The sequence below is a fragment of the Ixodes scapularis genome, unplaced genomic scaffold (assembly GCF_016920785.2).
Source record: "Ixodes scapularis isolate PalLabHiFi unplaced genomic scaffold, ASM1692078v2 PGA_scaffold13__105_contigs__length_92229423, whole genome shotgun sequence".
Taxonomy (NCBI): Eukaryota; Metazoa; Arthropoda; class Arachnida; order Ixodida; family Ixodidae; genus Ixodes; species Ixodes scapularis.
In genome coordinates, this window is record NW_024609839.1 from 59,177,987 (window position 1) to 59,194,600 (window position 16,614).

The 16,614-nt window shown below is 45.1% G+C and overlaps 1 protein-coding gene across 1 annotated transcript in view; it reads left to right on the forward strand.

Annotated features, from left to right (window-relative positions):
* LOC8028507 (alpha-N-acetylgalactosaminidase) overlaps positions 1-16,614 on the forward strand; it is a 45,763-nt gene that overhangs the window by 12,613 nt on the left and 16,536 nt on the right. The window contains exons 2-3 of the mRNA XM_029980884.3: positions 1,172-1,340; positions 3,867-4,041. Coding sequence (XP_029836744.3) covers positions 1,180-1,340; positions 3,867-4,041 — 336 coding nt within the window. The 5' untranslated portion in view covers positions 1,172-1,179. The remainder of the gene's footprint in view (positions 1-1,171; positions 1,341-3,866; positions 4,042-16,614) is intronic.

The window sequence follows — 16,614 nt, forward strand, 5'->3', positions numbered from 1 at the left end:
GATGCTTTTAATGTTTGAAAGGTGTACGTCTTGATAAGATAACGCATGTCTAGTCTAAAGTGCGCCTACGTATATCTTAATTATCCGCATAAAGGTGAAAATTAGTAACACTCCGCGAGGAGCCGGACTCTTTTTTTACCACTGTTCTTCAGGTGAAAACGAGTATCGGTGGTATTGCTGTGGCCCGCGTTCCAACTGCGAATGCACGCGTCTCACGTACCAGCGGCTGCCGTGTAGACTGTGTGTGCTTACCCGCTCGCTGGCACGCTGCCTACTGCTCGTAAGGGCAAAAAAAACAAAAAAAAACGAACAAAACGGATAATAAAAAAAAAAAATGGAACTACCGATCGAGTCGCTATGCTGTGGTGACGGCCGTCCGCCCGTCTTCTTTTCCGCGTGCCACCGCGCTTACACGTACAAAAAGTTACCAAGGGAGGATCGGGGCGAAAACTGTTTCTTACGAAAGTACAGTGGACGGGAAAGTGCGCCGAGTGGAACAACGGACCGGCGCGCGGTGAACGCCACTTAAATTCCCGTCGCTCGTAATGATACCTCGTCGTCTTGGTCGGGGAAGGACACGGAGTTGGCGGCGAGTCGTCGGTTGTTGATTCAAACATTCGAGCGTTGGAGCCCCAAGACGACGGCTGTCTATTTTTTCGCGGAGATCTGGCGGTCCTCCTCGCCAGCTTCTGTCCGTGCACCCATACCGCTCCTTGTGCCGTTCTCGCGGTAAGGGTAACCTAATTGTGTTGCGTGTATATGCTTATAGGCATCGGGAAGTTAGTCCGCGCCAATATGCGTCCGGTGTCTCCGTTGGTGAGAACGTTTGCCAGTGCCGTACCCTTGCTAAGCCTGGGATCTTGAAGGTGCATCATGCAGTAGAGGTGCTTGCCTGTACGGTGCTCGTCGAGATCGAAACGGAAAAGACTGAAGATTAAACCTAGCACTGTCGAGTTCTGCAGTGCCAGATTCGACTCGTGACCCGAGCTGCGGGGCGTTCACACACTTGGTCACTGATACCCCCCAACAGATCTTGGACCTTCCTAAAAATTAGGTTGAGGCGGAAAATTATTTTATGAAGTTTCATTTTCAGGTTCTTCCTACAAACTTCTACACCCGTCACATTTTCTTTTTTTTAAGTACGATTTGAATATAGACAACACTATTTCAGGTGGTTTAATGGAGCGACCGGTGTTGGTCTTCGTCGCGGCCCTGGGGCTGACTTTGACGGTTTCTGGTCTCGAGAACGGACTCGCCAGGACACCGCCTATGGGATGGCTCGCTTGGGAACGATTCCAGTGCAACATCGACTGCGCCCGTGATCCCGAAAACTGCATAAGGTGAGTTCGTAATCGTTACTACTCTTGGTACAGGAAAGCAAATTCACTCGAGCAAAGAAAGGAAAGGAAACGGGGTGGTTTCCTTGCGGTGCTTCGTTTACGCTGTCGCTGTCGCTTTTCGACCACGTCAAAAAAACGACAACATCGCTTGCCTTTCATGAAGACAACATTCCGCTGATTAAATTGCGACGAATCACACAGCTCGTAAATAAGCACAAGGGTTTTCATTCACTTACGAGGGACATACTCGGCACGTCGGCGCTTTTGATCAGCTATCTATTCTTCCGCCTAATCCTACTTCTTGAGAGGGATGCATTGCGCAAATTGCAGCACATCGTGTAAATGCCTCGTCCTTTGACCCGAGAATGCGCGCGACAAGAAGAGGATAACGGTGCATAATAGCTATCGTTTCACAAGTCGCACCCTTAGCGGTTGACCGTCGGTTTCAAACACTTTGGTTCAGCTGGGTTTGATTCACCTCAAAACAAAGTTCGGAACGTCGTCTTTTTTTTTTTTTCTTTCAATTTAGTTTCTTTAATTTCCCCACACATGTACTTGCGTTTTGTGCTACAGATGTACATCTTCATTAAAAAAATGCAAATAGAATGGTGTTAAACGCATAGAAAGCCAAATCTTATTGCTCACTGTACAGTTGGTACATCGCATTTTCAATCTAGACGTTTTCCCCCCTTTGTATATTATTGTAGTTAGACCGTTGCATGCGATGTGCGGAAGTGAACTGCATGATTTTAGTTTTGAACAACGCCTGACCATTTAAATCTCGGTTGATTGAGATTATTGATGAGCGCCAAGCATCGTCTCGGAAATCTGGTTGTTTAACTCGGTCCAGGTAAGTTCTGATCGACACTATTCATGACTCGCGATTGGTCATTGAAATGGGAGGATCTTCCAATATATCAGAGCAACCAGAGACGAATCAGAAGCGATGAACGCCGTTGTGATGAGAAACGCTCTGTAGCTCATAAGCAGTGATTGGCTCTCCATACGCTCTGATAATAAGTAGACACTTGAGTGCCGGTAAAAGACAGACTCTAAAAAAAGAAAGAGAAAAAAAAATCTTTTGCATCTAGGCTGGGTGGCGCAAGCTACCACCCGTTATTATGGTACGGCTAGAGCCGTATATGTGGAGAGTGTGATTATTCATTGGGAAGTATAGGAGACAAACGAGGAGGCTCTATTGGTCGAAAGCGTGTTGGGCGTGTTGCTGGGCGTCTTTACAAATTCGAATGTGGCCAACCAGAAGCCGGAAATGATACCCTGGTGGTGGTCGCAAGAAACGAACTCAATAAGTGCATCGGAGTAACTCTCGGTGATTGAAAATATGGTGCACGTGATGACGGTCATCCAAAGTCATGGTGGACGAGTGCCACATAATCCAAACGCCAGGCGCCGAAGGCCGGGAATCTGCCACCCGAGCGGTCACACTTCGTCCGAGCAAATCAGGGTTTAGCGGAACATGATCGTCTCTTCAATCTTTCTGCATGATCATAACCGAAACATCACGTGCACCCTATTTTCAAACATAAAGGGTTACCACATATAATTCTTCAGCGCTTATTAAAACCATATACCTATAATTAAATCTGTTTCTTGCTACCACCGCTAGGGGATTCTTTTCGGCCTCTGGTTGGCCAAGGGAGCATTTCAAGCTCTCTTTCTATGTCTGGTGCACGCCCCGGCTCTGCCTGCGCCTCCCATTGACCCAACTCTCTCTATACGCGGCTCTGGGTACAGCCATTTGCATCCATCTATCTGATTTACTGCAGAGCAGTCGTAGAGCCATTCAATGTGGTCTAATGTGGGAGCTTGGCAAATAAGAGAGCACAAAACAACAACATGTTTTGACACTTTAACACGATGTGACGCTGAGAACGACGTTAGCATCCAAAGTATCAAAGCTGGTTCACAGATTTACGTTTGATCGTGATCGACGGCGGATTAGTTTTATCTAATTTTATCAAAACGTACACGTTCCAAACACCGAAAGCATTGTTTCTTCCTTCGACAACCAAATTTTGTAAAAACAACTTCGTGCGAAACTTCTTTTTTTAGCCTGACAACGAGTATAGATGTGAAATTGCTGCAGTAGTGGGAAGGTCACATATACGAACTATGGAAGCCTACAAGGTTGTCAGATTTATATCAAGTTAATGGTGAAAGAATAATGGGCAAAAAACCACAAACTCGACGTGCAGATCGGAACTGTTCCACTATATCCACCCCTTAGATGGCGTCAGTGTGTCCTTTCGTCGTAAACAGTCACAAGCGTTTGTGACACAGGCGATCGCACTAGAACGCAGATGGGTGAACTAGCCTTCAGATGTTCACGCTGCACTCATTATCACATCGCCGACTTCATGCGTTGGTCGAATCTGTTTCACTTTTCCGGTCATATTACCAACCGAGCTGCCATCCGTAGACTGCTGTGACTGATTGCTCAAACCTTCTGTGAGAAAGTGTAGCAGGTCGGTATTTCTCGGATTCTGAGAGTCTGGATGATTCCAGCGAGCGGCTGTTCAAAGAGATGGCGGAGATCCTGGTGTCCGAAGGGTACAGGGATGCTGGGTACGTGTACGTGAACATCGACGACTGTTGGTCCACCTTCGACCGCGACGCCAACGGCCGCCTCCAGGCTGATCCCATCAGGTTCCCCAGCGGCATCAAGCACCTCGCAGACTTCGTGAGTCTCGTCCAATCCTCCGTCGCTTTCCTTTTTTGTGATAAAGTGTAAGCCCGCAGTCACACTGTCACAAACCATCATACAAAAAACATGGCATTCGCTGCAGTCATGGTGACATGATCATGTGTGGACACTCCTCATGCATGTTCTAAGCATGTTTGGTTCATACATAAATGGGCTTTGAAAATGTCTGCAGACAGATTTTGTATGACCAATGTTACAGAACCGTCATACAAGGAAGAAGTGCACCTCAGACGAGATCTTTAACGTGCCTCCCACAGTAGTGATCACTGATACAGCTCTGCCCGTTTCGATCTGAACGAGCATCGTACCGGCGTGTGGCATTGTATCACTACCGCGTGAGGCACGTTAAAGGGCCCAGGCAGTAGTAGCGCACTGCCAACAATTTTTGTTTTTTAATGTACAGCGGAAGCACCAGGTGCCCTTCGGAGAAGACTAGCTCTCCGCTGTCTAAACGTACACACAACACAATTACTTTACACGACAAATCTCGGCTCACAAAACATCTGCTCATTACGTTTTTTGCTCGTCCTTATTTGTGATACAAGAACCTTGAAGTTGGGCTCAAATGATGTCGTTGCAGTCCGGTGCAGTTCGTTCAAAGTGTTTGTATGTCAGGGTCACGCTGTTTTAATTTTACCCTCTTCATTGTTGAAAAAAGTGCCCCAGACAGGCACTCCGATCCTGGTGCTCAAGCTATGGTAAAAAAAAAAGAGTAAGTCATTGTGTTGCTTGTATGTTTAGAGAGGAGGAAGTTATTCAGTCACAATGGCTGTCTTGTCCTTCCGCTGTCGACGAGAAATATAGCCAGTGGAGTACTTACTACCTTTAGCGTGGGGTCTTTAACGTGCACCACGCAGTACTGATATATGATCGCACGCCGGTATGATGCTCATCCAGATCGAAACGGGAAGAAGTGGAGAATCAAACCAGGAGCACTGGGATCTGCGGCGAGAGCTTTCCCTCCACGTGCGCCCGCGATGGGCTAACCACTGATCTCTATTGTAGTAGGCTGGATCGCTGATCGACGATTGTTTTGCTGGGATCAAGTGGCACCATCGGCAGCCATTGCTTGACACCACCTGATGCACTTTATGGGAAAAACGATAAAAAGTGCCGTTTCTAAGATGTCCGCACTGAAACTTTTTGGCTACTTTTCGGAAAGTGTACAAACATTAAAACTGACAGCCCTCGCAGTTCTTATCAATAAAAGTTTTGTGGTTGAAAGTGACTCCGCTGGGTGAAAAAAGGAGTGCAGCTCAATGAGGCAAGAGTTGCCTAGAGTTACCGCGGGGTCGGTGGCGGTTTTGATGAGTTGAGTTTAGCAGACGACAAGCTTGATGTCTTTGCAACGTGGAAGTTGCTTACTTACGGAAAACCGCTGGCAAGATAAAACTTTTTCGACATTCATCAACTTGTGGGCTTCCCCGAGGATGGTCTTATTGACGGAAATTTTTGTTTTGTTTACTCCACTACAAGGGCAAGGTGGCCAGTTCAGCCGTGGGTGCCCTGGAATGTTTAATCTCTTAGTAGTCGTTTAAACGCTGGTCAAATGCCGATTCGAACTTCAAACACCCGATACAATGATCGCAGCACACCATACAACTTTCGCCTTCGAGCACCACATACTAATTCCTACTTTCGTGAGTTTCTCCCATAGACTTGAGTGTATCCTGGTGTCAAGCAACGGCCGCCGGCGGTGCCACCGACGGGCTCCCGATCAGCGATTCAGCCTACTTCAATAGAGATTAGTCAGGCGAACACACTCAGCCACTGATCCCTGTAAATTACGGTGGCACAAGGCTTGCAAAAAAGAAAAAAAAAGGGTCTCTATTTTTCTTGAGATGAAGGATCGGTTGAATTGCCCATTCGTACTTATAATTTACGGCGCACAAGAACAATTCACACTGAGACACGCACACCCGTAAAAAAGAAAAGAACGGCTCATTCAGCGCTGAATATCAACTCAGTGTTGTTTTTGGTCTACAAATCTTATAAATCCTCCCACTGGAAACTCGCGAATTATCTCCTACTGATCAAACCTTTTTTTTTTTTTTTTTTTAAATTGGTGAGCACTTTGAACATAATACTTGGGAAGTCGTTTTCGTTCATGTCTAAGAGTAAAACAAAAATTAACGTAGCCGTACACTTTGACCACTTTTGAACTGTCGAGGCAATTATACGGGATTATGCAGTGATGTGCGACATGCAGGTCACTAAGAACTGGTGCAATGCATGATCTGATGCTCACTCACTTTCTTGTAGGAGGATGTTATTATCCTACGTATAGGGCAGGTAGATTTCAAGTAAACGGTGAGCGACTCCAGAAAACTACTTTGAGAAGGTCCCGATGCATTTCGGATGGCGATACCGCCAAACGAATCAATACGGTCATCGATACATACTAATAGCTGTTCTTGAGCCAATGCATAATATAAGTCTAATGTAAATTGAAAAGGCTTGGAAGTCGTTGTCACTATGTTCTTAAAAAAAAATATGACCTCATCTGAGTTTTCTGGCAAGGAGTGATCGTCGATTGTTAGGTAGTTTAATTTTTTTGTGAAAATAATGTTACTGACTTTCGCTAGGTACCCTTTCCCGATACAATCACTCTTAAGGGACAGTCAACGTTATGTGCATTTGCCCTGACAAATATTTCTAAACTAAGATTCTTGTTTTTTTTTTTATGTCTGAGCAAAGATTCGTTAAGTCCAGCATTCGGTATAAGAACCGGTGTATCTCACCAGTTCTTAGTGACCTGTACCTCACAGATAATGACGGATTCCTGCACAGGTGCCTGGACGGTTCAAAAGTGTTGAAAGTGTACCTCTAAGTTGATGATGTTTAATACTGTTAGACATACTGTAAACGAAAACGACATCTCAAGCATTGCATATAACGGTCTGAACATATTTAAAAACTGTTTAGAGCAGTTATATAAATCTTTATGATTCCTAAACCCCCGAGTCCGACTCTTTTTTTTTTCCACTATGTTTGTTGCTTGTGTGCCTCTCCTTTAATTTAATAAGGTAGTTCAAAGTTGGTAAAATAGTGTATAATAAACATATTATTCAAAAACTCTATTAACAAGTCCTGCCAGCATTCGGCCCAAGTATGCTTTGTGGCAGAAATATCTAGGCTACAAGAAGCGGGATACGCCGCACACCTATTAACCTCTGTAACTGAAGACCTCATAAAAAATAAAAACGGTGAAAGTGCAGCGGGCAAGTCAAGAGACAGAATGAAAAGGCCAGCAGTTATACCTTAGAATCACGACATCTCACACTATCACAAGAAGTTATGTCTCGAGAAGTATTCTTTTCAGTCCCCAACAAACTCTTAAGGTTATGCAAAAAAAGGTCAGATCTATTCCAATTCACACCATAGGCTGCACTAGAAAGCATAAAGCCCTTTACATCCCTTGCACTGAAGAAGGGGTTTATTCTATTTCCCTCTTGTGTGGCAGACCATATCTAGGACAAACTGGAAGATGTGTAAGTGACCGCTAAAGAGAGCATGACAGTCACATCAAAACAGCAAATTCTGGGCATCTAGGCATCTACTGTAGGGATTGCGTATGCTAAGTAGACTTAAAAAGCTGCACTGTTATCTGCAAGACTTTTTAACAACTCACGCGAGAAATTATTAAGGCTGAGAACGTTGTGAGGTTGAATGAAAAATGTGTTAGCAACCCTTCTATAATCTTATCTGAGAAAGAGTTGATTTACCTAGTAACATGATGCGTTATGCATGTTGCGTCACGCACGTGATGCGTGATGCACATTTACATCTAGGTTCCCTTTTGCACCTTTATTTTACTTGGTGGTTTCAATTTGCGCCTGATCGACTGGTCTGGAGCATTTCCAACTACCACACCCTAAGAAAAAAGGGAGCGCGATCTTAGTCCCTCGGGGGACCAAATGCGCTGCCACCACCGTTAGTCCCCTAGGGGAGCAACTGTAACGGGAGCAACAGTTGCGCCTGTCCGTTAGTCCCTCGCACTAGCACCGTTGGGACTAACCGTTACACCGTTTCAGTTGCACCTCGAGGACCAGCTGTTAGGCCCTTGCAGTTGGTCCCTTGAGACCAACTGTTACACCGTTTCAATTGAACCTCGAGGACGAACTGTTAGGCCCTTGCGCTTGGACCCCGGGGACTAATTGTTACAACGTTTCAAATGAACCCCGAGGACCAACTGTTAGGCCCTTGCACTTGGACCCCTGGGTCTAAACGTTGCGCCCTTGGATTTAGACCCCTGGGACTAAAGGTTTATCCTTTACATTTGGTCCCGAGCCACAAATCTCCGATACGAAATTGTGCAGTTCAGGTTAAACGTAGCTTTATTAACTCGTAGATACACATCGCATTCAAGGATGACTGAAGTCAAAGTTCCTGAACGGTAGAATCCACAATAAAGCAAAATTCCGAAGAGTGCATTTGCGTCGACGATGGCTTGAACACTGGGACGTCTGTCCGAACCGGTCGTGGTCTAGGCACCGTTTATTGGGGCACCGGCAGCTTCTTGTCTGTTTGCGAGGAGTTTGGATTATTAGCAACAGGGGCAGCGTGAAATACCCGTTCAAGAAAAGTATGACGTATAACATACACATAATAAAATACCAAATGGCTAGAAAAGTGCTACAATGGTTCATATCTAACATGCGATCTGTTGGCAGCAGACCAGCGCAATATTATATTTTTAGTAGACCGTTCGCTGCGAATTACAGACCCAGCGTGTGCGTGCTCAAACTATGCTTCAAAGTGACGGAACGAGCTCCCGCCATCAACGCAAAAGTCTGTACAATCGAATAAATGTATCCATTAAGGCCGGTTCTCACACGCAGCGAAGCGCTGAAGTAGTGCTGCTCACGTGTCGTGAGCTGCTTTTCGTCTGCCATGAGCAACAGTTTTGACGGCGCGATACAAAGCTGGTGAAAGCTCCCGTCAGCACGCGCTTAGCGCTAGGTCAGCGCTATGCTTGTAGCTCTCTGCTGCATGTGTGAGCAGGCCTTTATGGTAAAGCGATCCTGCCAGGGTCTGCAAAACACACACGCAAAAAAAATCCATCGGTAGAACCGGCGTTTTGCTCGATACTATTGAATATCAGGTCTCTGTGCTGCATAACAGAATAAGCAACCATGGTGCCAAAAAGAATAGAGCATGGCGCGCGCTTTGGAAGCTAGAGAACGCGCTCAAAATAAAACACTTTCTGAAGCCGCAGTTAATGAATATACCATAAAAAGAAGTACTTCGACATACCTTAATCGAGTTCCCTTGTCTTGTGACTTCAGAACAGATCAAGTACAGCGTTGCAGCACCGCGAATCCAAACCGGATCCCGCAATGATGGGAGACGACTTCACCAACTTTACCAACGCGCCCACGTCGAACTCAACTCAGCTTAGTATAGACCTTTTCCACAAGGGTGCCGCCATCTTGAATTGTCGTCACTTCCAGTATGGGCGAAAACATTACTTTGCCCTCACCACGCCAATAGAAGACATTTAGGATATAAGCCTAACCGTCACACAGTATCGTTTTGGCTCCACTCTATTTTTTTACTGGTTACAGGTTGAAACGTTTTACTTTTTTTTCGTCGCCCATACTGGAAGTGACGACAATTCAAGATGGCGGCGCCCCTGTGGAAAATTTCTATACACCTTTCCAAAAAACGCTCCTAGGCCGCCGCCATGTTGCTGATGCTGACGCGGCTGGTGCGACTCTCGCGCCCTCTATCAACTAGAAATGTTCTGCCACTCTCTGGGACTGTGAAGACCCGCTCAGCGCGGTTCTCTACCGACGTTTTTGCGGTTTTTCATTCGATGTTTTCTCGCCCCTCTTAAACGTTTCCACTTACTTTATTTTTTTTATGCGTGCTGCATACCCGTTTTGTGCTATCTTGCATTGTGAGAAATAAGGCTGCTAAGTGCTTGCCATTTAAGCTTTTCTGCTCGACATTCACGGGAAACGAAGGAGGCGAAGGACGTCGAACGACCCTCGACGCGATTTTGCGAACACTGTTCTCCCCCCTCCCAGAGATAATCAGCGTAGGATCCTCAGTCACCTCCAAAAATAGTTGTCCGGGTTGGGGTGAGAAACGGGTCAGTCGCGTTCGTTTCTTTGCCTTGGTGCGGTTGGGAAAAAAGGAAGCTCTCCCCAAAACGTCCCCCAAAACGAAGTCATCTCGGATTCCGTCCGATCGTCAAGATGCGACTGTCGTCGACTAGCTGTGACTGTGTTATTTGAGATCTTTCTCAAATAAATTCTTTTCGGATAACGCTGCATCGTGTGGTATGTACGATATATTGTTCGAATGTTAACACTTCCTCAATCGTATGTCTGTGTCCTGTCCATCGGTAAACACGTTATTTGTGAGCGTGAAAAATGCATGCCTTTCGGCCCTCTTCTGTTGCGATTTATTTTTGACAGCAAAGCGCTTTGTCGTTTAACATGCGGCGAATCCCGCGGCGCCGTCAAAACTTATCGTAAGAAAAAAAAAATAACAAGAACTATAGATTCTAGTCGCATTCGTTCTGTCGCGCGCGTACCCAACAAAAATAGTTTTCAACTTTTTTTTTTGTTTTTTTTTCAAAATGTGGCACAATGCTTTCTCAATGTCCTAGGGAACATGCATGTACCATGAAACACGAAATATAGCGTGAAAAGACGAAAATTTAGCCGCCAGCAGCGTTTGTAGCTGCGCCTACGCAGGCTGCGCCTGTTGAAATCACAGTCCACTCGGTTAGGGTTAGGAGGGACGCCGGTGAGAGTCTAGCCTCAAACTCAGTGACTGGGCTCGAAAACGGTCTGTTGCCCCTGGGGTCGAGTGTTTTTTGGAAAGGTGTATACACGTTTGCAAGTCCGGTCTCAGGGCGCCGCCATCTTGCCCATTGGGGTGCGCTTGGGCGCGGCCATAATCTGATTATGACGCCTTAGCAAGGCTTCGTACTCAGATTAGGACGCGTCCAAGCGCACCCCAGCGAGCAAGATGGCAGCGCCCTGAAGCCGGACTTGCAAATGTGTATACTAAAAGCAGTTTCTTTTCAAACAAAGACCCCTTCCCATTTTCCCGACGGACCCTCCCCTCTGCCCTACCCCCCGCGTGAGCGAGGAATGCGGGGTAGGGGGTTGGTGGGAGGGGGATGGGAAATCTCTTTTCCCCAAAAATCTCTTGTCCCCCTTTCACTACACACGACACAAGGACACACCAATACCCGAAGGACGGGAGAAGGTCGAAGGTCGCCATTTTCAACTCGCCGGTCAAGTGACGCACAAGCAAACACGTTCTTTTTCCCTCTCTCTCTCTTTTCAGTTTTCTCGGGGGCCTTTTTTTTTTTAGTTCCCATTTGTTTTGTATTAGCAGGGTGTCGCCATGGGTGACATTCCGAGCGCGGTCCGTTCCGACGATGGCATGAAGACGTCTGTATACTGCCTCTGAATGTGCTGTTTAAGTGGAACGTGCCGAGCACCAAGTGTGTCGTTGGGGATTTTGAGTTCGACATTGGACTACCCAGAAAGGTTGGTTACGGGGAGACGCAGAGAAGAGGCTCGACTTGTTCTCAGTAACTCAGTTTTAGCGATTGAACGGACCATTTATTCTGACTGCGAGACTCCGGTGTTAAAATCGCGGCTTCTACAAACTCCTAAGTTTCATTTAAGAGAAAAAAGTGTCAGTATTTGGAGGTGTTGCGTTTGGATAAATGGTCATTTTTTGCGCGAAGGCGAATTACGTGAATTTGACTTGTGAAATGTCAACAGATCATTTTTGACAAGATAGGTGGGTGAAGTAGAGTTAACACATTCGTTAATTTGCATTCGCACAACGCGTGAACCTCTACCATGTAATGTCCGAACGTTCGTGGCACATTAAACAACTTCGCCGGTCTCGTCCGAGTTTTGTCAACACTTTCAGCCGTGCTGGGCTGAGTCTCGCCGATCCGCAAGACAAGCGAAATAGCATCCGGCCTCCTGGCGAACATTCCGTTTGCCTTCGGGGACTAAATCACACAGATGCACCTTGTCTGAGGGGGACTAATGGCTGCTTTTGCTCGCGCACGCCTATCGGTTAGTCCCAGTCGAGGGCAGTTAGTCCCCAGCTTTTGCGCACGGTCAGGGCCGGCGCTACATAACGCGGGGCCCAGGGCAAGAAAGTAAAAAAAAAAAAAATGTCAACAAAAGTTTAAAAAGCAAAATCTGAAATTTAAAAATACCTTCGCTTATACTAAACAGGAAAAAAACGAGACGGGCACATTATCATGCGGGATATCTCTGGTGTGTATTTATTGAGTAGTGCTATGTGCAGATTGGCTTGGTTTTTTATATATGCAATAAATGAACAGAACAGAGAACTGAGCAATTACAAAGGTGCTATCGACGCACGCCAGCCATAAAGTCACAACAAGGAAAACGAGAAAATAACATTACAAAACATAGACTATACGAAGATATGAAGGAAAGCAACAATACACTACGCGAGTGCCCAGCCCAATGGGAATATCACACAGTCTAGGACGGGCAAGTTCATTTCTGTCCGGGTGGAACAGTCTGCAAATTGGCGAAGGGCCCCGCGCCCGTCGGCCAGCTATTTTTTCCTTTGGAAAACACCACGAGGAGAGGTTAGTTTTGTAACACAGGAATTTTTCTGTCCGGGTGGAGCAATCCGCAAATTGGCGAAGGGCCCCCCGCGCCCGTCGGTCAGCTAACTATTTTTTTTTCCTTTGGAAAATTCAGCAATGAAAGTTATCTGTAGTGGCGATGTTGAAATTTTACAAAAAGTTCAACCGGCGAGTGACCGCGGGGCCCCTCTGTCACTTGCGGGGCCCTGTCGTAAGCGCGGGGCCCGGAGCGCCCGCCCCGCTCGCCCATGCCTAACGCCGGCCCTGCGCACGGTACCTAGCTTGAGCCAGATGGTCCTTTCGGGGAGCAACTGGGAGTTCAGAGGACCAAATGCTGCCGTTAGTCCCTTGAGGCCAACTTTTTTCTTAGAGTGCACTTGCGGTTCTGCAATTTACTCTGATTTCCTCAATCTTTGCTTGGATTTTTTTATTAATGCAACTTGTTTCTGAACCTACTCGAGTCACTGAGTCTCCGGCCACTGTTGTAGATCTCATTCTTGCCTCAGATTTTAACCTGGCCTCTTCCATATTCTACTTATTGAGTATTAGCGATCACTCCATTCTACATCTCTCGTTACTTACACCAATGTTTGATATTAGTAAATCAGCAAGACATTTCTTTGACTATAGTAAAGCAAATTGTGGTGCTATAAAGCTGACTTCCTCGACGAATTCCTTCGTAATCTCTCTGAACATTCGGTTGAAAGAAATTTTTACATATTTAGAAATAAATTAGTGTCCCTAATTAACTTATTCGTTTTATATACTAGGTTGTTAAAACGAATTCCTTGTCTTCAAAATTTAATGTAACACTTAAGCGCCTTAACAATAAAAAGAAATGTTTTTTTTCCCGTTCTGCAAAGCTATCTTGTAGTGACGCACGTTGGGAAACCTATCATGGAGCTGAAGATGCTTATAAACTTGCCATCAGGGATGACAAGCTAATATTTTTTTTTAACGTGAAACAGTCCTAAGCAGTTTCGGCGCATTATGAATGGAACCAGAAATAACGATATCTCGTTCACTAATGATGGTGTGTTTACTCCAAATGACCATTGTGCCTCAATCTTAAATGACATTTTTGTGAAAGCGTTCTGTGTAGATGATGAATCCTTCCACCTTTTGTACCCTAATTATAACTTTTTGCCTATGGATCCTCTTGTAATTTACTATGACGGAATTATAAAGTTGATTGATAACTTAAAAACATGTTCGTTTTTTTGGATTTGACAATGTCCCCTCCACACTTATAAGGATAGAAATATCATATCTTAATTTACTTTTTCGAGATTTTCGAGCCATCTCTTGCTTTTGGTGTATTACCTGAGGAGAGGAAAATAGGGAAGGTGATTCCACTCCATAAGCATGGCGATAAACATAGTCCTCTTAACTATCGTCCCATTTCCTTAATCAGCACAACTTGTAAACTTTTATAGCAAATAATATTCACTCATTTGTTTAACTACTTAGACTCTAATTCCTTTTTTCTCCATCCCAAGTTGGCTTTCGTAAATCCCTTTCATGTGAGACTTAACTACTGACCTTCACTAATGATGTGCTTTCCATACTTGACCGTGGGTCCCAGATCCACTCTGGTTTTTTTTTTTAGATATCTGCCAAGCTTTTGACAAAGTTCCTGATAAACGCTTACCTTTTAAACTTAGTCAACCGAATCTCGATCATAACGCGGTGTCTTGGATTACATATTTTTCATCTAATCGTTCTCAGTTCGTTTATGCTACCCATGTAAATTCTTCTTTTAAACCTGTTACTTCTGGTGTACCGCAAGGGTCTGTGTTGGGGCAATTGTTTTAATTGACATAAATGTCTTGTGTGTATCATCATCTATTAGCCTCTTCGCTGATGATTGTGCAATTTATCGAGAAGTGACTAATACTAGTGACAGCACCCTTCTTCAAAAGGACTTACAAGCTGTGGCTGATTAGTGTGATTTGTGGCAAATGTCCCTTAATACTTACAAATGTAAAACGACGAAAATCTCCCGTCGAATTACTACATCTTCCCTCTCACTCAGTTTTTGACATTCCCCTTGAAACTGTACCATGCTACAAGTACCTTGGCGTTTACATCAATTCTAACATGTCATGGAAAACGCATACGGACCACATTACCACCCATGCTAACTCCGTGCTCGGTTACCTAAAGAGAGACTACTCATACATAAACCCCTTGTCTGTTCCAAACTAGACTATGCCGCAGCAATTTGGGATCCGTTTCTCTTAACACTCGTGGCTAACCTTGAAGCCCTACAGAATCGCAGAGCCCGTTTTAAACTTACTATCATCGCACATCTAGTGTCTGAACTATGGAAACTAATTTATCACTTCCTACTCGTTCATTACGCCGAAAAATATCTCGTTAGTGTTTCTTTTTATAAAATTTATCATTCCTATACTTCACTAAAAACAAACTAACGTTAAATCCTCTTTTCATCTCACCGCGCGTACATCATCAATTTAAAGCCGGAATTCCTCATTGCATTACCTCAGCCTATTACAACTCGTTTATTCTCAAAATATATTCAGGGTGGAACCGCATTCCCGCCCAATCGGTAAACATACCGTCCTTTGACTTATTTAAAAGTGCGGTGACTCCTTACTTCTGTTAATATTTGCCCCTGTTTGTTTGCATTGTTCTATATTTTCTAAACTTGTTTACACTTTCTTTTTAATTATTTACGTTTTTAGTGTTTGGCTTTTAGTGTTTGTATATTGTTTCTATTCCATATTTGTCTTCTCCCACTCCCCTCCGTAGTACCTCACGGCCTTGAGGGTACTGAAAGAAATAAACAAATAAAAGAGAAACCAACGAAGTGTGGCGGATGTGCATACGGCGTAGAACACTAGATACAACACTGGTTTGATTGTGAGCGCTGAATGAGTGGTTCCGTTTTACTGGTGTACGCGTTTTAGTGTGAATTGTTCTTGTGCGCCTTTAATTATAACTAGATTATTCTATATCTATTTCCACCTTTGTCCTGCGGGCAGGAGTGTGTTTTTCAGGAAGCCGTAACCCCTACTTTGGCCACCCGTTTTCCATAGTCACTGATAGCATAAGCAGCGCAAGGCGGGGCTTATTGTGCTCACTGTTCTTGCACCCTTATTTGCTGTTGGGCGTTCTTGTCGGCTGAAGCCGCATTCTCATTGGCTGAGGAGAGAAAATGATATGATAATAAGGTGATAATACGATGTACGGGCCCGTCTCCACGCCCTGCGTTCTTTAAAGGGCAACTCCGCTTCTTTTCCAGTAGTGCAAAACTATACAGTTCTCTTTGTTATCATCTACCAAACCCCCATGGCAAATATTACGACGAAATTCCGCCTAGAAGTTCATTAAAATCGCTGTCAAAGTTTGACAAGCACGAATCCGCTGGTTTTGGTTGAGACGTGCGGGCCAGACAACACTGCCCGGCTGCATTTCCGCTTCCTCCAAATTCCTTCTCCCGGCACGTCCGCGACGTCATCAAACATGTACAGCTTCTTTTTTTTTTTCAATTTTGTTTTCTTTCCCGGGGAGAGCACGGGTGGCGCCAGCGCCGTGAAAGACGTGAGTGACGCGCTCGGCCGGCCCGGCGCTAGACTATTGATACTACTGATAAGCCGATCGCCTCGTTGAGCGCGGCTTGTGTTACAACTTACATCGCATACTTTTGAACACCAAGTAAAAGGAGGAGAGGGAAGCTGCTTTTGTAAGAATTTTGAGTGACAGGTTAATCTTCTATAATCTTCTGGGAGGAGAATAGCGACGCCTGTGCTAATCCAGGAGGCACAAAGGAGGATCCTGATAAGAGGGGAGCTGCTTCTTCCCCTCTTATCGTGGGTGTACATGCTTAGTGATGCCGAATACACAATGTTGTCCGGCTTTGCCACCGTTTCGGTTTCGGTTTGTGATCATGGCTAGAGTAAAATTACACGAAA